This window comes from Python bivittatus, unplaced genomic scaffold (genome assembly GCF_059951505.1).
Source record: "Python bivittatus isolate LINGU-HERP-01145 unplaced genomic scaffold, Pbiv_v1 ctg000700_np1212, whole genome shotgun sequence".
NCBI lineage: Eukaryota > Metazoa > Chordata > Lepidosauria > Squamata > Pythonidae > Python > Python bivittatus.
Window position 1 is genome coordinate 729,634 of NW_028277098.1, and position 19,797 is coordinate 749,430.

At 40.1% G+C, this 19,797-nt stretch overlaps 1 protein-coding gene across 10 annotated transcripts in view; it reads right to left on the reverse strand.

Moving 5' to 3' along the window:
* Positions 1 to 19,797, reverse strand: part of PDE4DIP (phosphodiesterase 4D interacting protein) — a 97,097-nt gene that overhangs the window by 8,511 nt on the left and 68,789 nt on the right. For 8 of the 10 annotated variants that reach the window (XM_007428892.3, XM_088128520.1, XM_088128522.1 and 5 more), the window contains 11 exons: positions 18,587 to 18,953; positions 17,437 to 17,617; positions 14,842 to 14,958; positions 14,061 to 14,535; positions 13,299 to 13,534; positions 12,351 to 12,402; positions 11,624 to 11,847; positions 9,692 to 9,832; positions 4,396 to 4,590; positions 1,537 to 1,752; positions 1,031 to 1,162 (listed from right to left, as the gene is read on the reverse strand). In XM_007428892.3, the coding sequence (XP_007428954.2) occupies positions 1,031 to 1,162; positions 1,537 to 1,752; positions 4,396 to 4,590; positions 9,692 to 9,832; positions 11,624 to 11,847; positions 12,351 to 12,402; positions 13,299 to 13,534; positions 14,061 to 14,535; positions 14,842 to 14,958; positions 17,437 to 17,617; positions 18,587 to 18,953 (2,336 nt within the window). Of the gene's footprint in view, positions 1 to 1,030; positions 1,163 to 1,536; positions 1,753 to 4,395; positions 4,591 to 7,259; positions 7,492 to 9,691; positions 9,833 to 11,623; positions 11,848 to 12,350; positions 12,403 to 13,298; positions 13,535 to 14,060; positions 14,536 to 14,841; positions 14,959 to 17,436; positions 17,618 to 18,586; positions 18,954 to 19,797 lie in introns of those variants that run through there. The other 2 variants (XM_025167063.2, XM_007428896.4) reach the window with 2 other exon arrangements.

Below are 19,797 nucleotides of genomic sequence, written 5' to 3' on the forward strand. Positions count from 1 at the left end.
ACTTCGATTAGCGGGGTCCAGAAGGCGGGCCTTCTCTGCGGTAGCCCCCGCCCTTTGGAACATTCTGCCCCTGGAGGTGCGATTGGCCCCCTCACTCCTGCCCTTCCGAAGGGCCTTGAAGACCTGGCTCTGTCACTTGGCCTGGGGTGGGGAGGGAATACTTCAAGCAGGGGGATGGCTAGCCCCATAGTGGCCAGCAGTCCTCAGGCCGATTTTCCATCTTCTTGGATTTTCCTTTTTTAGTACTGTTTTTAAATTTTAGATGTATTATGTATTTTATATATATTTATGGTTTTAATGTTTTTTGTAAGTTGCCCAGAGTCCCCCATTGGGGGGAGATGGACGGGGGAGAAATTTAATAATAAATAAATAAATAATAAATAAATTTACAAATGTCAGGGGCTGACTGCCTGGAAGCATTGCTGGCATATGAATGTTGCTTTCTGGATGTGAGATCTCTCCGAAAGCTGGATTTTACAAGCTGTTCAAGGTGATATGCTAGCAGGTGGCATAATTAATGAACAGAAGCCAACCAGCAAAGGAACTCTACACTCAGAAGTCACTTACCCTCCTAATGGTTGGACACTGCTTCACTTACAGGAGGAAAATAGAGGGGTTGTTTTTTTTTACCAGATTTTTGCATTCGATTATGAGTCTTAGAGTACTAAAGACTGGACATGTTTCCATACTTAAACCATGGCAGCTAAGGCACTGCTTTTTAATGAAAATGAAGTTAAAGTGGAAATCCCACACAGCATTTATATTGTGTTACTTCATCAAACAATATTGTTCTTCATTGGCCAGACCTTTTAGTAATATCTAATAACTTGTGGCTTCTTTCAACAAAAGTTGCTACCAGTTGTAAACCTCCTACTGACACCACCAGACCATTTTATTATTATTTTTTTTCTGTTAAGTTGGACTTAGTCCAAGAGATGGATGCAGATGGAAGTAAGATCTAGGTACTGACAACAGAGCACCCATGTTTAGTCTGACACTCCAAGAGCAGATCATTCTGCTTTTCTCGCACCATTATTCTTTGCCATTGAGGTGAGGTGTATTTCCAGTTGCTCCCGCAAATGATCATTGGTGTAGATGGACTTCTCTAGGTGCTGGCAGAGAGTTCGAATCTCAAACATGTGTTCCTCTAGAAAATCAGCACCTATGTTCATTTGAAAACAAAGGGTGCAGACAGAATGGAGAAGAGAATCATAGTAATGTTTGAAAGATCTGAGCTAAATTTAGCACATTTGGAAATTCATGGCATAAGAAATTGATCAGATGAAATGCTCACATTTATAAGTTAGTAGTAGTATCATTCACACTGTAACTTGTCATGATAAGTAATGGCATGCATTCTACCCCCAAGGAGGAAAAAAAACAAAGACATGATAAAACTCATCTGGAAACAAATTTCCAATGGTTTATTTAGCTCTTATGCATAATGGCCTAAATAATTTAAAGGACCAATTGGTTTGTGATACTGGAATCAATTCCCTAATATCATTCACTGAAGGGTAGAATCACAAAACTTACCCAAGAGTTTCTGGAAAGGAACGGCTGGTGAACAACATGATGCGGAGGTAAGTCCTTCTCGAGGCTGTCTGAGTGGATGGGTACACCAAGGGCTGCATCTCTCCTCCCGTTGTTCCTTAGATTTGGTCTTCCAATCAGCAGAATTTTGCATATGAAACAAGTGGGGAACATGGTGGAAAGCCTGAGGGCTGCCTTTGGAGGAGATACTTGGGCCACCTGCAGCAAAACGTCCAATAAATTGTTCTGTTTTATTGATGGCAATATAGGAAGCCAAGGTACAGAGATAAATCACCAAATGAGGAATGCATATCGTGCCCACTCCCATAGAAGAGGAATCTGGAAAAAAGGGCCTACAGCACTGTGAATATAACAAAAGGCAACTTGGAACAAAAGTGATTAGGAGAGCTCCTCTGGGCAAATCTTTCATCATAGCACAGGGATATCTGACCGCTAGAAATGAGAGGGTATCACCATATTGGCACAGTTCTACAGGGACAAGCTCTTCCTGTACTTTATAGACCATACTTGTCAAGTTTCAGTAAAACTAGTGCCAAATTTTTTACGAGGAGATGAAATCAAATTGTCAACCATGGTATTGGAGGGTGAAGGAAAATAGATGCAATCAGAAAACATTAGTTCTGGTTCCATCGGCAGAAGAATGGGTAATTAAGTTGTGGGAGTAGGCCTGTGTCCAAAATAACTTTGCTATTGAAAAATAATGTAACTTGGAAACCATTTTAGGATTATAATTCCATATATCAGAATTATATATATATTCCATACATCTGAAATTTAGTTTCTCTTAATATAAAGTCTTAATATTCTAATTTTCACTGACCTGTTAAATAAGGACAGATCTCTTACTCTTCAGACAGAAATTATGTTATTCATGATTTGTACTTGCTAATTATTACCATTGATAATTATATACTAATTGGATTTTAACAATGATTGCAGTTTTTAAAATGACATAAAATATTCAGCTTTGTAAAACTAATGAAATATTGAAATATTTAGTCTTATTTAATTCTGTGATGCTTCTAAATTTCCTGTTTATTCACTTTGTGATTTATTTTTCTTTGTTTTGTCTCTTTGGCCTCTTCTTTGTTTCTCTTTTTTCTTCCTTTCTCGAAAATGTTTCATAAAAATATAATGAAAAAGAAAAAGAAAGTGAATTATTTCTGGACTTTTATAAAAAGACATTGCTAGCCATTTCTTTCAATTATACATTTTCTGATAATAAAAAGATATTGTCAGAAAGAAAGACCTAAAAGGAATGACCAGAAATTAAGAGTTTTAACAATTAGAAACAAATAACAGGACATCAGCAACTGGAATTTCCTAAACTTTGGAAAATCCATGGAGCATGATTTCTAGAATTCTTTTCAATTGCTTCACCAGAAGGGGTCATAGCAGTTGTTTGTATTTTCTTCTGGTGTAAAGAAGTAATATGTTGCATCTGTGTGTACATTTCTGTTCTCCCTATGTGTGTCTGTCTGCCCTCAGAAGCACTGGGCAGAATGATAATCAAAGGATGAGTTTGGCTGTAGCTGGTGCCTGGTAGGTTCTTACCAAACCCAACATAAAAACAGCCTGCCTCAGCAGCATCCATGGATGTGTATGTGTTTGTATGTCAAAACAGCATACTCATGCAAGCCCTGCCTCTTTGTCTCTGTGTGTGTGATGTTAATACATGTCCGAAAAAGGCAGAACTTGTATTCCAAAGCAATGTCCACCATCACCACCCTCTCGAATGGGGTTCCCCTTGAGATCTGAGATCTGGCTCCCACTCTGCTATAGTTTAAAAGAGCCGTGAAGACCTGGCTCTTCACCCAGGCCTCTGGCATTGGGCTTCTTTCCATCTGGTGTGTTTTGCTTGCATCTTTTATCATTATCTTTTATGTTTTATCGATTTTATTGTAATTTCTTTGATTGTTTTGTGAGCCTCCCAGAGTCCTTGAGAGTTGGGCAGCATACAACTTTAATAAATAATAAAGATTATTACCTTGCCCAATTTGACTCCTACCCCCATCATGGACGCCAATGGCCTTTGGGATTTTTCTTCTAGAGATATTAATGAGAGGTTAGGGCACTAACCTTTCTGTATTGTAGTAATAATTTGACTGTTTAACATCTCCATCTTAAGAGGGGCAATTAAATATTTTCCTATTCACAGGAAGATATAGCTACTCTTCCAACCCATTGATCTCTTTCTAGAGGGAAAATACTGAGAAACCAGTGATTATCACTTAAGATCCTTAGCCATGATTCACTTAATCAAAGTTTATTCAATCCAGTTTTTTGGATTTGTACAACACATAAATGATCAAGAACTGGATTCATATAATATGGTAGCCTAAAATAAAGCTAGTTTGTATTTTAGTGTGTTGTGCTGCTATGAGACACCAAAGACATGTAATTCATGGTCACAGAAACCAAGTTATAATTAAAGGTTTTCTAGCCCACCACAGCCCAGCAGTTTTGCTAAGCTGTTGACTGTCTCTAATCAAACAACTGACTTTGAGTTGTCTTTGTGTACTAATGATGAACATGTTATTGTCTGATCAAACTATCTGAACCACCTCATAAGCACAAAATTGTTGGATCAGAGCAACATGAACTAACCCCCCCCCCCAAAAAAGCTCCAAATAAATCACACCAGTGAATCTATCTATGATTGTACATGTTCCTCAGTTGCACTCCCTCTTTGGAACCTCTAAAAGGTCAGCCACAAATTACCAAGGAAAGAAGAAGACAATGGCCTCTGCTATCCTTGGCAATGGTGAAGGGACCATGCAGAACACCATGCAAAGCTGCATGCCAGATGGGGGGCTGGGCCAGGAAGGCCAAGGGGCTCACTTTCTCCAAGCTGCTTCTGCAGCATCTGCAACTCCTGCTGTGCCTCAGCCAGGGAGAAGGCCGGTGTTCTGCAGCAGCCAAGCAGAGGCCTTGGGCCTGAAGAAGTGGGTCCCAAAGGCAGGCAGGAGGACGGTTCTGAGTCCAGTGGAGCCAAAGGCAAACCTGTTGGCTTAGACAAGGAATCACCATGAAAGCCTAAAGATGGAAAAGAGAGGAGAAACAGAGAGAACAGCAGGTTAATTTAGGACATCCTGAAGAGATGGATTATTCCCAGAAGATACAGATTGTAAAACAGGATGGAATGGCTTTTCTCTTCTTCTTTTTTTTAACCTGATGGTAATAATGGATGCTGCTGAGCCAAAATATGGATGAGGAGCTAAGCAGGCATTCCCTGAGCACTTCTTACTCCATAACAGATTGTTTAAGATAAAGTGAGGAAGAAATAAAAGAACCAGCTTCTCAGAGGTGCCTACTAGGATACAGCTATTTCTACCCACATCACTATTCAATAGGCAGTGAAGGGCATTGTTTTGATACACAATTTTCACTCTCTCATAATGTGTGGGCATGCATGTGATAGTGCACTCTATCTTATTTACAAAGGATTAACTTGCTTTATAAAGAGCACAGCGTTTCTTCCCCCCACCTTATCTCTTTGTTGAATGCCTGATTGCCTTCTAAGAGAGCACAGAATTCCCCCACCCCATTTCCTTAAAAGCAATTAGCCAGATGCCTGAAGCCATAAATTAGATCGGTACCAGGCAAAGAAGTTGCAATGAGAGAGGCCCTACATTCCAAAGAAGTTAGGTATTTCCTTGATAACCAGAAGAAAAAAGTTAAACTTAGATTCACCTCTTTAGGCCCACCTTTACTTTTCCCTGGGTCATCCCAAAATTCCCTTGTATGGATATGAGGGGATGTACTATCTGAAATATCTGAATATGCCTATAAAATCTTTGTTGCTTGCTTTGCAAGGTGTGGTTCTGGGCAACACTCCTTGAGCCATCCAGAAGGTTTCCTTGGCCAATAAAACCTCTGTTAATTAAAAGCCTCATCTCAAGCCTTCTTATTTGGCTTTACTGAAACTTGGGAAATAAAAGGTGCCATACAGCAGCATTGGGAAGGGCTTTCTTTTTCTTTCTTAAAAACGAAACAAGAAATAATGGTGTGGTGATAGCAAGACTACTTAGCAGAGTTCCTGCAAGCCAGACAAAGTCCTCAGTGGAGTACAGCAGCACTCTAGGAAATGAAGCTGGCAGCAGTATGGCTGCAGGCAGTCTATTTACTGGGCAGTCTGCCTGCTCCTCAGCTTTGTTCTTTTTAAAGTGCTGAAAGTGTCTGAGTGAACATTAAGGGGAAATAACCTTGCAAATGACACTGTTGTGGGGATATACAGTACTACAGCCACCAACCAAGCAGATGTTCCAAATGAAATCATATCAAGGCAGATGTCTGAGACATCCAGGAAATACATTACTGTGATAATGGAGATTTCAACTACCCCAACATCGACTTGGAATCAAACTCTGAAGCAAGTGAGAGAGCCAAACTTTTTATCATCAAAAAGGTGGAGGAAGGAATTAGAGACTAATTAGCTATACTGGACTTAATACTTACAAACAGGGAAGAAATAGTTGAAGAAGTGGAAGTTGTAGGAACCTTGGGAGAGAGTGACCAGGTGACCCTAAAATTCAACTTCCTGCAGGCAGGAAGAACTGAAGGTAGTCAGTTGTTCCTTGCCCTTACAAACAGACTAATGTTTGTAGGGGCAAGGAAATTGACCTTGTCGGAAATAGGCAAGAACTGTTACCTAGGCAAAAGGGGCCGAAACATTCTTTAAGCCCTAAGACTTAGATAATATCTGCAAGTGGCTCAGGCAGACACCTCCCTAATTCAGAAAAATCTGATATGCTGGATTTAATCCTGACCAACGGAAGAATTGGGAGAAAGTGACCATGCCATCTTGGAATTTGTGACAAAGGCCACAAAAATGGATCAGTTGTATCCATGCTCTAGATTTTAGAGAAACCAATTTAAAATAACTCAGGGAAAAAATAGAAACAGTAGAAAAGTCTAAAAACTTGCTGGAGAAAATAGTTCAAAATGATTGGGAAATTTTGAAAAAAGTAAAAATAATGTACTGATTGCATATGGCCAGCAAGGACTTATTATATCATTTATCTTTTAGTTATAGCAGAGACCAACTTTATAAATTTGTTTTTATTTACTGGTGCGGCAAAACATAGGATTCATTTATTTATAGGACCAATCAACTCACTCTGATTGCTGCAAACACAGTATATCTTGTTTTCAGCTTAGAGTTTGATAAAGCCTCCAAGGATAAGATAGTAAATTGTGAGCTGGACAGAAGAGAGAGATTTTAAAATCTGATCTACTTGACTGATTATGTTAGTAAAGAATATTCTAGTCCTGTGCAGGTAGGGGAGGTTACATGGGTAAAACATGTAGAGAATGTCATTAATTGCTTATGACATTTTGCGTTTCTTCTTATTGAGTTTTGTATGTATTATAAACATAATTATTAAAGGAAACTGCCTAAGAACACTTTTTTTTTCAAAAATCCAAGTTATGCTATTTTTATTGTTTGAAACCCCCCCCCCCCAATATCCCTGAACAATAAAGTTATACACAACCTTCAATGATCTTTTGTTCAGACTGAGGGCTTGTAACTCCAAGGTGATTAAAAAGATGAGGTTTAGATTAATTTTAAGTCCTTAAAAGGCTACATTAAGGGCTCAGAGCATGGTGAAACCCGCAACTCCCAGCTGATTGCAAAAACATTGGTTTCTACTGCTGACTTACCAAAAAAAACCCAAAAACAAACCAGCTGTCTGGAATGCATGAAGGTAATTTCAAGACTTCTCTTTTATCCAGAGAGAATTATCGGCAGTCTGGATCCACATCCAGCTGCCTTTTGGCTGCAATATCTCCCATGGAGTGCAGGGCGTCAGTTTGCTAGCCACACCGGAAGTCAACCTTCAATGGTATCTTTTATTCAGATTGAGGGGTTTGTGGCCTGTTTACTGAGTAAGATGAACCCAGCTGGGATCTGTCTGATACAGGTATGCAATGTCCCTGTGAAGAGAGCAGAATGACTCATCTCACTCTCAGTAGCACTTGTGGTGGATTTTATATTTTATATAATTTATACTGACAAATGCCTTTGTTAGGAGGCTCAATAACTGGTCAGTTTGTGCTAATAAATTATCTGCATCAGTCTGAATCTGAGATGGCCAGATAAAGAACCCTCTGCTAGGCTCAGGGCTAATCAAGATTAATTAATTAATTAATGGCTCTCATGTACATGTAGAGAAGATACTTCTGCAGATGATACAAACCCTGGAGGGGTAGCTAATTCTGTGGAAAACAGGACAGATTCACAGTTATTTTGACAGGTTGAAATGAAGGGCCTCAATCAGCAAGATGAAGTTTCAAGCCATATATTTAGTAGATACATTCTCTCTCTCTCTCTCTCTCTCTCTCAAAAGCACATGAATATTAGTTAGTTAAATTTGTTATAGCTGTCCACTCTGGTAAACTCAGGGATGCTTATAAAATCCAACAATAAAACTATTTAAATCTGTTAAAACTGTTTAAAAACTGTCTTTAGATAGCGACCAGCACCTTGAATTGCTCCCAGAAGCCGACTGGCAACCAATGCAGCTTGCGTAGCAACGGTGACACACGGGCATACTGAGAAGCACCTGTTATACCACTTGTGCTGCTGCATTTTGTAGCAGCTGTAGCTTCTGGATGGTCTTCAAGGGCAGCCTCATGTAAACTGCATTGCAGTAATCTGGTTGTGAGGTGACCAGGATGTGAATAACTGTATATAGTTCCTCCTAATTGAGGAAAGGGAGCAACCGGTGCACAAAAGGAACCTGTGCAAAGGTGATGGCTGCCACTTGCTCTTTGAGCAGTAGCTGTGAATCCAGAAGGAGCCCCAAGTTGTGCACCAGTTTTAAATGGGGAAGTACTACCCCATCCAAGACCAACAATGAAAATGTTCCTGACTCTTGGGTGCCAAATAGCCAAAACCACTCAGTCTTGTCAGGATTGAGCTGAAGCCTGTTCTGCCCCATCCAGACCTGAGCAGCCTCCAGACACTGGATCAGGACATTGGGTGTTTTACCTGCAGAGTCCAGAATTGAGTTGTACAGGTAGTCCTCAACTTAGGATCACAATTGGGACCATAAAATTCGTTAAGTGGTGTGGTCATTAAGTGAGGCATCACATGACCACACCCGATTTTATGACATTTTTGTGGAGATCGTTAAGTGAATCGTGGTTCCCCATTGATTTTGCTTGTCAGAAGCCCCCTGGGAAGGTCACAAGTGGCAATCATGTGACCCCAGGATGCTGCAACCATTGTAAATATATGCCGGTTGCCAAGCACCTGAATTTTGATCACATGACCACAGGAATGCTGCAACGGTCATAAGTGCAAGGAGCCATTGTAAGTCACTTTTTTCAGCACCACCGTAACTTTGAACAGTCATTAAAGGAATGGTCATAAGTTGAGGATTACCTGTACAGCTAGGATTCAGACTTCCGGGGGAGGTATGGTGAACTGAAGATGTCTCCTCAAAAAAGGAGCCTAGGACCATGGCAAAGACCAAGGAACCAGGGTGAATAGGCTGGTTCCTTTGAATCTCTTCAGACAAGGAGAAGATGGGAGATCACCCACATATGCTCCAGATGGCTGCTCCTCATGAGGAGACCACAGAACAGTGGTTTTCCACGGGTTTGAATGCAGGGATCAGTCATCTTGATTGCAACCATGGCGAAGCCTTTTAAAGGACACTAAGTTTGCAAACCTCACTTTCTAATCACTTTTGGAAATTGCCTATTAATAATCTTATAGGCTCCGTTCTTGGGTCATCCATAAACTGGGTTTCTTAACCCGGGACTATCTGTATTCTTTGTTCTACTGTATCACACCTGCATTTAGAGTATTATATCCAGTTTGGGGTGTTATGCTTCACTTTATTCCACTTTATTTTACTTTATTCTCCTCTCCTCTCCTCTCCTCTCCTCTCCTCTCCTCTCCTCTCCTCTCCTCTCCTCTCCTCTCCTCTCCTCTCCTCTCCTCTCCTCTCCTCTCCCATTATGTTTTACTTTTCCAACTATCTACTTCCCATGTTGAGCAACATTATACTGTATTTAATTTTGTAAATAAAAATAAACTGAAGGTTCAGTAAGATATTTTTTAAAAGAAAGAAAAATTGTCAGTGACCTTAATTCAGGTCCCCACTGTTCAGTATGTGATCCATACCTCTTGAAGCCTGGCTGGTAATCTGCAAGGGATGCAGGGAACACCTTCTTGAGAGGCATTCTGCTGGAGCAGCCTGGGATGTAGCTGCAGCAGTTGGGCAAGTTGGCTGGGCAGGAGTTTTGCAAGATCGACTGTTAAGCTCTATAAGAAGCCACAGAGAAGGGAATGTGCATTGAATTTGCATACAGAGAACATTACAGCAACTAGTGAGGAGCACCACGCCCATGGAAGCCTCTGAACCAGAGATATGATGTGCTTTCTTCAGAGAGAATCTTCAGAAATAATGAATACCTGTTTCATTATTGCAAGAACAAATCCAAAACAATGCAGAACTCTCATGTACATCCATGCCAAGCACAAATAAAATATGACTCCCTCAGCTACTCTCTCTCTTTAGCCAACTCCCAGCCTTCTAAAAGACCAGAGATTCCTTTTTCTAACCTTACATCAAGTGAACATTTTCTGAGAGTAATCATGTTCTTATTCACTCAGCATATTTCATGTAAATTGTTTGTAGAACTCCTGGGAAAAACTCCATTTTTAAAGGATAGATTTGAACATTTCTGATTATTAATTCTTGTATTTATAGAGCCACTCCATAACAGACATTTTCAAGAAGACTCACAAACACAGCATTAAAATAATGTGCAAAACAAGACATTCTATCGAAGTATAAACATAGCTAACCACAAAAACTTATAAGGTTTGTACTTGTAAAAATAATTTATGTCAAAACAAGACTATACTAATAGGGACAATTTGTTAAAAATGTTTTTAAAGAGGCTTCATCCTGCCTCTTGTCGTATTTTTAGGACTTAATTCTTTTTAAAATTATCGACATGTATGAATGCACCTATTCACTACACTTTTCACCCCTCTTGTATCTTCCCCAGTCCATGGTCCTGCCTTCATTTTTAATTTTATCTCTGTGATTAAATTGTCAGTGGGTTAAGAATATACAAACTCATATTCCCTACTAGTGTAGGAAAGCTAACTTACAAAGTTGTTGGAGGAAGATACTACTTACTTATGGTAAGGTTTGGGGCTAGGTAAGAAGAGCTTGCCTGGAAATGCTGCCTCCCCCCACCCCCAGCACTTCAGAAAAGCTTGAAACTGTTGGAAAGATGTCTAAAGGCAGACCAGCCCAAGCCAATAGGCCTGGGTTTATGAGGTTGCTGTCTCCAGATGCATGAAGGCAGGTCAACCAAACCTTGAATTTTGGATGAACAGTGATTTTCAAGCCCTTTTTAATGAGTGATTACTGTATCCAACAATTTTCACTCTGTGCAGATTTACAAGGCTGTTGAAGTTCATGAGGAGAAAATACTTTTAGAATTGTAGCACCAAGGTGAATTTACTGTAGAATAATTGACATTCCAAGCAATTAAGATGATTAACAATATTTCAGAGGTCAAGAGTCTGACAACAGCCTCCAGGACTGAGCTGTTCTAGGTAGTGATTTAGTATACTTAGGATATCAACTTATAATATGTAATGAAGACTGGAAAACCTCAGATAGTAAGAAAATTGAGAGTTTGCTTCTTTCATAATTTGCCACATAAGAAAAAATAGAACTGGCTTGATGAGACAGCTTGGGCGTAACTTAGCAGAAGTACATAAGACTTAACATGAAGCCTTATTTACTTGTTAAGAAGTTTACTGAGTGTACCTTTGATTCTAAGAAAATCTTGTTGAGTTTTATAGAAATAGAAGTGATACCACTGATAAGAAGGTTACAAAGTAACATCAGAATTCTGAGCTGCTTTTATTAGCCAAGGATATGATGATAAGACAAGGAAAACAATTGAATTCTAATTAGATTACTCTGGTTTGTCAGATGAATGAGATAGAAAGAGTTACCGATCCTGTTACAGTTTCTCTTATTTGCCAGACCAGAGTACAGTATATCCCTCCAGGTCTTAAGTGCTATACCTTTGTTTAGGAGGTTGTGGACTTGGCCTTCACTTATTTTATTTTCAGTAAGATCATCCACATCAGAGCAGACCTCTGGGCCATCAGAGAGGAAGGAGATGCTGCTGTCAGAGCGGGGTGACTCGGATATAGTGTGGCTACTGGAAGGGGTCACTGAGCGTTCTTGCAGTTTTGCTTGGAGGGTCTTGATGGTTTGCTCCTTTTCTTGGAGCTCCTTGCTCATCCTGGAGAAAGGCAAACCTTGAAGATTAATGGAAATATTGATACAGCTCACTCCTTCCCTGAGCTCAGACTGTACAACACTGCACCTCTCTCTGATGCCCGTGATGTTTGTACTTCTAGTCAGCTGATAAACTCCCTCAGTCTGCAAGTGATCTAAATAATCCCATGAGGATGATGATGATGATGATGATGATGATGATGATTGCTATAAAGGATTTCATACTGGTATGGAATAGACTCCAGTTCAGCATGAGGTATTCAGTAAATTGAATGTATTTTATGAAGCAAGACAACTGTTACTTGACAATTTGAAAAGCGAGTTTTTCTTGAGTCAAGCAACTTGGCCAGAAGGATAATAAATAAATAAATACAAATGAAGTTTTATCAAGTGATAAACTATATAGCCTCATGGACTGTATGCAAAGTATACAATACAATGAATGAGAAGGTTTCTGGAGAAAATAATATCAAAATAAACCTGCATCTAGAAATTCATTAAAATTACCTCATCACAAGCAATTCATGACTTGCTTTGTCCTCCATGTTTAGATCATTCCCTAAAAACAGAATTTTAAAAAAGTTAGTGATTGGGTAGCTTCTCTGTTACAGGACCTACTGATCACTTGGCTTGCATATCCTTCTTTTAGTGGAAAATTAAAAACAGAAAAGCATGGATCCTTACAGAGAAGAAAATGATGCCATTCCAATGTTTCCAACAAGCTTCCTCATTTATTTTTAAGCTTCTTATATATTGCCCCCATGGTTCTACATTTTTCCCTATAATCAGTGTTGGACATACTGTAACCATGTAAAGCCTAACTGTAGGCCTGCTTTGACCTATGCTTCCATTAGCTGTTCTGGACATACACTTGTTAGGCTTAACCTAATGAAATAATGGGGTTTGTTTTCTCTGTTAGGCTGTGTTTGTGATTATGGATTCCCCATTTTTCTCTATTATTAGGAGAGTGTGTGTGTGTTTGTGTGTGTGTGAGAGAGTTCACTAGCTGTCTTTATTGACATCAGTTTTATTTCCATGTTTCATAGTGGTGAGGCACTCAGTCACCTCCAAAGGTTCAGCTCATTTGGTTGGCATCCTGGGCTTGGGCCAGAGGTTCCAACCCTTGTTTTATAGAGTTTTACTCAGGCCCCAATTCTAATGAGGAATAAGTTGCCCATACAGTTCTGAGTATCTCTACTGAGTTATCTGTCACTTTCATCAAATTTCTTTCTTTCTATAGCATTTTAATAATACTCTTTTTCAGTAAGTCCATTTATATGACAAAGGTCACCAAATTGTAGGACATGGACATTTACAAGATTACACCTTTCTGGAACTGTACCCTTTATGCTATAATACTGAAATACTGGTGAAAAGAAAGTTATGGGAACTCTATTTTGAAGACTCAAAAATAAAGTTTCTAACTTTAACTTTGTGAGTGCCTATTGAACTCACTATGGTTTAGTTTTCTGGCCAATCGGCCTGCCAGCTGGTTCCCTTCTGCGAGCTGCTCACGGAAGCTCTGCCCCAAGTAGTAGTCAATGTCAGTGTCACGCAGAAGCTCTTCAAAGGACTTGATGGTGTCCTTGAAATGTTGGTTTAGCATATGACACACCCCTTGTCCCTCCCGCATCATTTGGCGCAGATGGGAGAGCTCCCGAGCCTGAGCTTGGACTAACGAGTCATATTTCCTTGGGGAAAAGAGAGCAAAAAATTAACCAAAGTGGTTCAGAGATCCAACTTCAGGACAAGTAAGAATTAAGGCTTCCTCAGTGCACTTGGTCCCTTTCACCAGAAGGACATCCATACCAGAAGGTATCTCATACATTCAGCATACAGAGAGAAAGGCATTTCACTCACACATGCTGGAGTGAGTTCACCAACTTAACAGGAGAATGGATAACTCAGAACTGATTCATACATTACATAGCAACTCATATGCTACTGTTTTATATTCATTTCACCTAGTGTTTATGTTGTTGGACTATATCCTCATGCTGAGAACTATTGTTTGGTATTAACAGAAGAAAGGAAGCTAGAGTTGCTCTGCAGAGATTTAAACTGCCCAGTGAATTTTAGTTTGATCATACCTTCTGCTTGAATAGGTAAAATAGATGCCTTACTGGCCATTGTGACTTTGCAGAAACCCACACCAATGCTCTGTCAGACCCAGCTGATCATATTTATCCCTGCATCCTGGAATCCCCTCATTCCTACCCCAAGGAGACTGTACATTTCAATTCCTCTGGCAAAAGCAACTTTGGCTTAGTCTCACTCAGATGAGCTTCAAGCAGGGATACTCTCTGGATAAGCCTGGCCAAATCTTTGTTGGGCTGGAGACTTGATGGGCAGAAAGTTCCAAAGCTGTCAGATTGCCAGCCTTCATCTTCATCAGTCATACTGTGGGAAGGAGAGTTGCCCAGAGTGTAGCCTTGCTTCAGTTTGAGTGGCTGTTCGCCCACAGAGCCATAATCACTGGTCGTGGATACAGAGCGCACACAACTTTGTAGATTCTGGATAACTTTGTGGGAACTCTGTAATTGCATTTGGAGGGCCCAAACATGCTGGCGAAGAACTGCAGCATCGTCACATTGGCTGACACCCAGGAATGCCTCGTGTTTTGCTAGTCTGTTTAGAGGGGCCTCCAGTGGCTTCTTCCAATACTTTAGTTCCTCATCATGATCTCTGCATTCTAAGTAAAACAACAAAAACCACTAAGCATTAGGACTAGGTAAGTAATTGAACTTTTCTACCAGGCACAATTGAGTTTGGATTGCAGCAAATTCCAGTTTTCTGACACATTTTCTTTTGTTTGTAAATATAGCAATCATATCTACAATTTGCATGCACAATAATGTACAAAATGGAACTTAGAAATATTCTGCTTTTAGTACCTTCTTATATTAAGAACTCTTTGTTTCAGAGTGTTTAGGAGTCCTTTGTAAGTCAAACAATTGAAAGCATTAAGGATAGCAGCCAGAAGAACATCTTACATTACCGGGACTTGTGGCCTCTTCCCTGTCAGCCTCGTTTTCACTTCTCCCACAGGTCTCATAGCCCAGGTCTTGAATATCCACTTGTATCTGCTTGTTATCCTGTTGTACCATGGGCTCACCTGTCACAAAGAAATGTTTCAGTTATTTTCCCTTGGTCTTCAGCCAGAAATCCAGATCCTTAGAAGATACTGCAAATTCTATGTCATGTATACTAAAAGTTCTGTTAAAAACATGATTAAAAAAAAACCAACTCAGTAGCAAAGTCCAGCAAAAGGCAGGGGTTGTTCACTGAAGTTTGGAGGACTTCATGTGCATATATTTGTGATCAGGGATGCAAAAAAAACCCCACTACAAATTACCCTGGGAACAAATTTGACGGGATTATCCAAAACGGTATCTATTGTAGGGCCACTAGCCACTACAGTTATCTACCTGTCCCACAAAGGAAATCCACAGAGGGACTGGAGATTACACTTATTTTTTATGTGAAATGTTTAAATGTACAAGCTGGCTCAGAGATCTTTTTCATCTTTGTTTAAACTACTATGAAAACACAAGGTTATGTAATCAATGGTCATTCCAGGAAGTTCTACAGAAAGGAGGTATAAAAGCATGCAAGGTGAAATGAATGTAAAACCATGCACCGGGCTTTTTAAAGATTAGAAATTATTTGGCCACATTGTACAGTATGTTTTAAATGAAACAAGTATATTCCACATCCGCCTCATCGAGTCTTGCCATTTTTTTTAAAACCATTAACTTTTATGAAAAAATGCTGGACCCAAAATATGACCTGCCAAAGAGGTATATAGGACAAAGCATAGATTTGAGGCTCAAACAGCCCTACTATCATTAAAATTTCTGTACTTGGATTAAATCTAATGGTATGATTTTAGATAATTTTCAGATGTTCCTAGCTGGAATATTATGCCCTGTCTACCCCCAAACAGGAAAATAGCTCATGCATTGAAGCTCTCAATCATAGTAAAATGTTAACACAAATCTACATTTGCAGTCTTACCATTTTTCAACCTTCTCATGACATTTATCAATTTTTCTTGGACACTAGCTAAATAGTATTGATTTCAATTTCAGTCTTTGCTATATCAGTATCTTTCCCATACAAATTGCTAAACGATACCTTTCAGCATTCTCTCACTTCAGTTTCACCCCAAATATTTTCACTGATTTTATTTTTAATTCTACTCACTCTGCTGGAGCTCCTCTTGTAAAGTCTTTTTACCTACTTCAAAACAATGTTTTACAGTGGTACCTCGGGTTACAAACGTCTCTGTTAACGAACTTTTCGGGTTACGACCAGCTCTGGCCGCAAAAATTTACCTCGATTTGCAAACTCCGCCTCGGGGTACGAGCAGGATACGTGGCCATTTTCCCTCCTGTGACACGGTCCGCGGCCATTTTTCCGCCCCTGACACGTGGTCCGCGGCCATTTTTCCGCCCCTGACACGTGGTCCGTGGCCATTTTCCGCCCCTGACACGTGGTCCGCGGCCATTTTCCGCCCCTGACACGTGGTCCGCGGCCATTTGTCCGCCCCTGACACGTGGTCCGCGGCCATTTTTCCGCCCTTGACATGTGGTTGTAGGGAGGGGGACTCTCCCTCCAAGCAATAGCCGCCTCCCTGTCCTCCACGCCAGAACGGATTAACGGTAATTACATTGAACCTTATGGGGAAATTTCCTTCGGGTTGCGACCAATTCAGGTTGTGGCCAGAGTCACGGAATGAATTGAATTCGTAACCCGAGGTTCCACTGTATTTCTGTCAAACTCCTTCTGCATTTTCTGGGCCTCTTTTAATCTTAACTGAAAGTGTGTAATACATCTGAAGCAGGCAAGGGGGCTTTGGGTCTGGTATGGGTCCTTCAACTCAAGAAAATATACCTTTGATTTAAGGAAGGACTAAGCAGCTGAGACAAAAAAAAAAAAATTAAAATATTAATACTAAATAATTCCCCAAAACAAAGAAAGAGTACAATTACTTTGCATTTGCCTCTGTTAAATGTCATTCTGTTATTTTCGGCCCATTTCTCAAGACTGTTTTGATTTTCATTTGTCTCTTCCAGGTATTAACTATTTAGTCGAAGTGTATCTCATATACTGTATACATATAGGTAGTCCTTGACTTACAACCATTCATTTGATCATTCGAAGTTACAACGGTGCTGAAAAAAGTGACTTACAAGTGGTCCTTGCACTTATGACCATTGCAGCGTCCCTGCAATCACGTGATCAGAATTATTTATGATGGTTGCAGAATCCCGGGGTCATGTGATTGCCATTTGCGACCTTACCAGGGGCTTCTGACAAGCAAAGTCAATGGGGAAAGGTGGATTCACTTAACGGCCATGTGATTCACTTAATGACCATACCATAACAAAAAAGGTGATAAAATTGGGCACAACTCACTTAACAATCACATCACTTAGCAATGGAAGTTCAAGTCCCAATTGTGGTCATAAGTCGAGGAGTACCTGTACTGTACATTTGATAAGCATTCTCTCCACATTTTCATCCAAGTAATTAATTAAAATATTGAAGAAATATGCAGCTTATCACTTTAAGTGGTAGTATTACTCACTGAGCAGAGCTTTGTATTGTTTGAGCTGGGCTATCTGTGCCTGGATGGTGGCCTCTGACACCAAAAGTCTGTCTCGTAATTTGTGACACTGTTGCCTGCTTTGGGGTTGCTTGGACTGGAACCTCTCGGCTGACTCTGTGTTCTTCTGCCCAAACCTGCTTGATACTCTGCCTCCTTCAACCTGCAAGAAGAAACAAAAGTGCTTCAGCCATCAGAAGAAATGGCAGTAGGTGGACTTCATATGACTTGGCCTAGAAGATAGGTGGGCAACATGTGCTGTCCAGTTTGAGCCCCCTCCCTAGCATTTGGCATACTTTCACCAGCAAGGGTACAATCTGTGCTTTGATTTTAAGGGTAGTTTTAAGGGTTGGGATGGGAGCAGACTGCTTTTGGGAGGCTTCCCACTCTCATCCCCAACCATATCAAATCAAAACAAACCTTTATTACAGTCATACACCTATTCCCACTCTAAATCCCCATCTAAAAGCCCCAATAGGGTGCTGAAAAATGTTGGCCATGCACTTTCCTATGACAACAGAGCAGTCAAAGGTTTTCAAGAAGATCAAGATGATGAGTTGTAGCCCTGATACCTGGCCAAGTTCCTCTCATTTGTACCACTCATGGCTAATATTTTATTCTACCAAGATTTGTATAACATGTGTCGAAAATGTTTGTCTGATAAGGACCACATTCTCTCAGGAGGGTTTATGGCTACAGAATAGGCATGACTAAAGCAAGCAATAGCTACGGTTGTTTTAAATTCTTACAAAAATAATATTGCATTTAATTGGCACTATTCTTTTGTTTACAAGTGGAACTTGGTAAATAAGCATAGCTGGTTTTTGTTCACTACTCAACTATCCTTCCCAGCAATCATCCACCTTTCCATGGCCATTGCAGACGATCAGTTCTCATTGACTGTTGGAAGTTTCTCACACCACTATAATTTATTCTCTCTGTACGATGAAAGATAGCAGCAACCACAGTTTTGGACTGTGAGTAGCAGCTGGAGCCGAATTCACAGAGGACAAAGCCTTGACTTTTCTAATATGGATGACCAAAGGGCAGCATGAGCCACAGGTAAATAGGCATTGCTAATTAATTGTGGCAGGTGTTGGTTTAATCAGATTTTTTTAAACCCTGACCACACCTGGGTTTCTTCTGGGCTGCCCATAGTTTGATTGGGTGGGCAGTGCAGTGATGGTGAATGACCATGGACAGCTTGGCAAGTGCACTGCTTGGCCATCTGCTGCTGCTCATTTGCCAGAGCCGTGCTCGCTGTCATCTGGTGAATGAAGGTGCCTCTGCATCCTTGGTTCCTTAGAGTCAATTGTTCTTTGAGGAGGCCAATCACAATCTCTGAAGTGTCCAGTTTCTCTTGCAGTTTCTTGATATCCTGCCTCAAGTCCTCTTCATCTTCCTTTTCATCCTCCTTCTCCCAAACCTCTGACAACTTTGCTTCTCCAACTTGTTCCTTGAGCTCTGCATTCTCTAGACAAAGGCTTAGCAGGGCCTTCCTGTTGAGACACAGGGATTAGCATTCAGAATGAAGCACTATTTAACACTCACGTGGTGGTTATGCAACTCACATGGGACACTTCTTCAATTACCACTCCCCCACTAGTGACAGAAAAAAATATTTTGAGACTCCATCAGTTTGCAGATTGCCCCCTTTAGTTTATTTCAGACAAAAAGAATGGAGGCTCAGTAAGACAGTAGTCATAACACTTGCCTGACATGTAGAACGTTATTGGTTAGAAACCTGGCAGAAATTAGCCTATTTGTTTTTAATTACTATTTTTCTGTCCTTGGGCTATGTACTTTTCCACTGGGCTTCTTAAAAAAATAAGAAGCAGACTTAGTAAAAAAACTCAGCTGAAAAGTAGACAGGTTGGAGAAAGTAATTAAACAACAGAAAGAAACTCATTTCTGCCACATTGCAAACAAGTGATTTTCTATAAGTCAGGCAACTGTTATATTCACTGTACTATTGAGATTCCTGTCTCCTAATAGTAGCCTTAGCAGGCCTTACTGAGCCTGCTTGTATTAGGAAAGGCAAGAAATAAATTATTATTTTAAAACCAAATATTGGGGCTACATATTAATGCTTTAACTTTGTATATATACATTTAATTTAACTGTCCTACTATTAGCTCAGCTGAAAAGTAGGTAGGTTGGGGAAAGAAAAATAATAATTAAACAACAGAAAGAAAACCTATGTTTATATGTATGTGTATATGTATACACAAGTGTGCACACACAGACACATACGAGATATATGTGCATGTAGTGGTATGTTTTGTATATACCACCACACACACACACACACACACAAATCCCCTATGTATGTGTGTGTGTGTG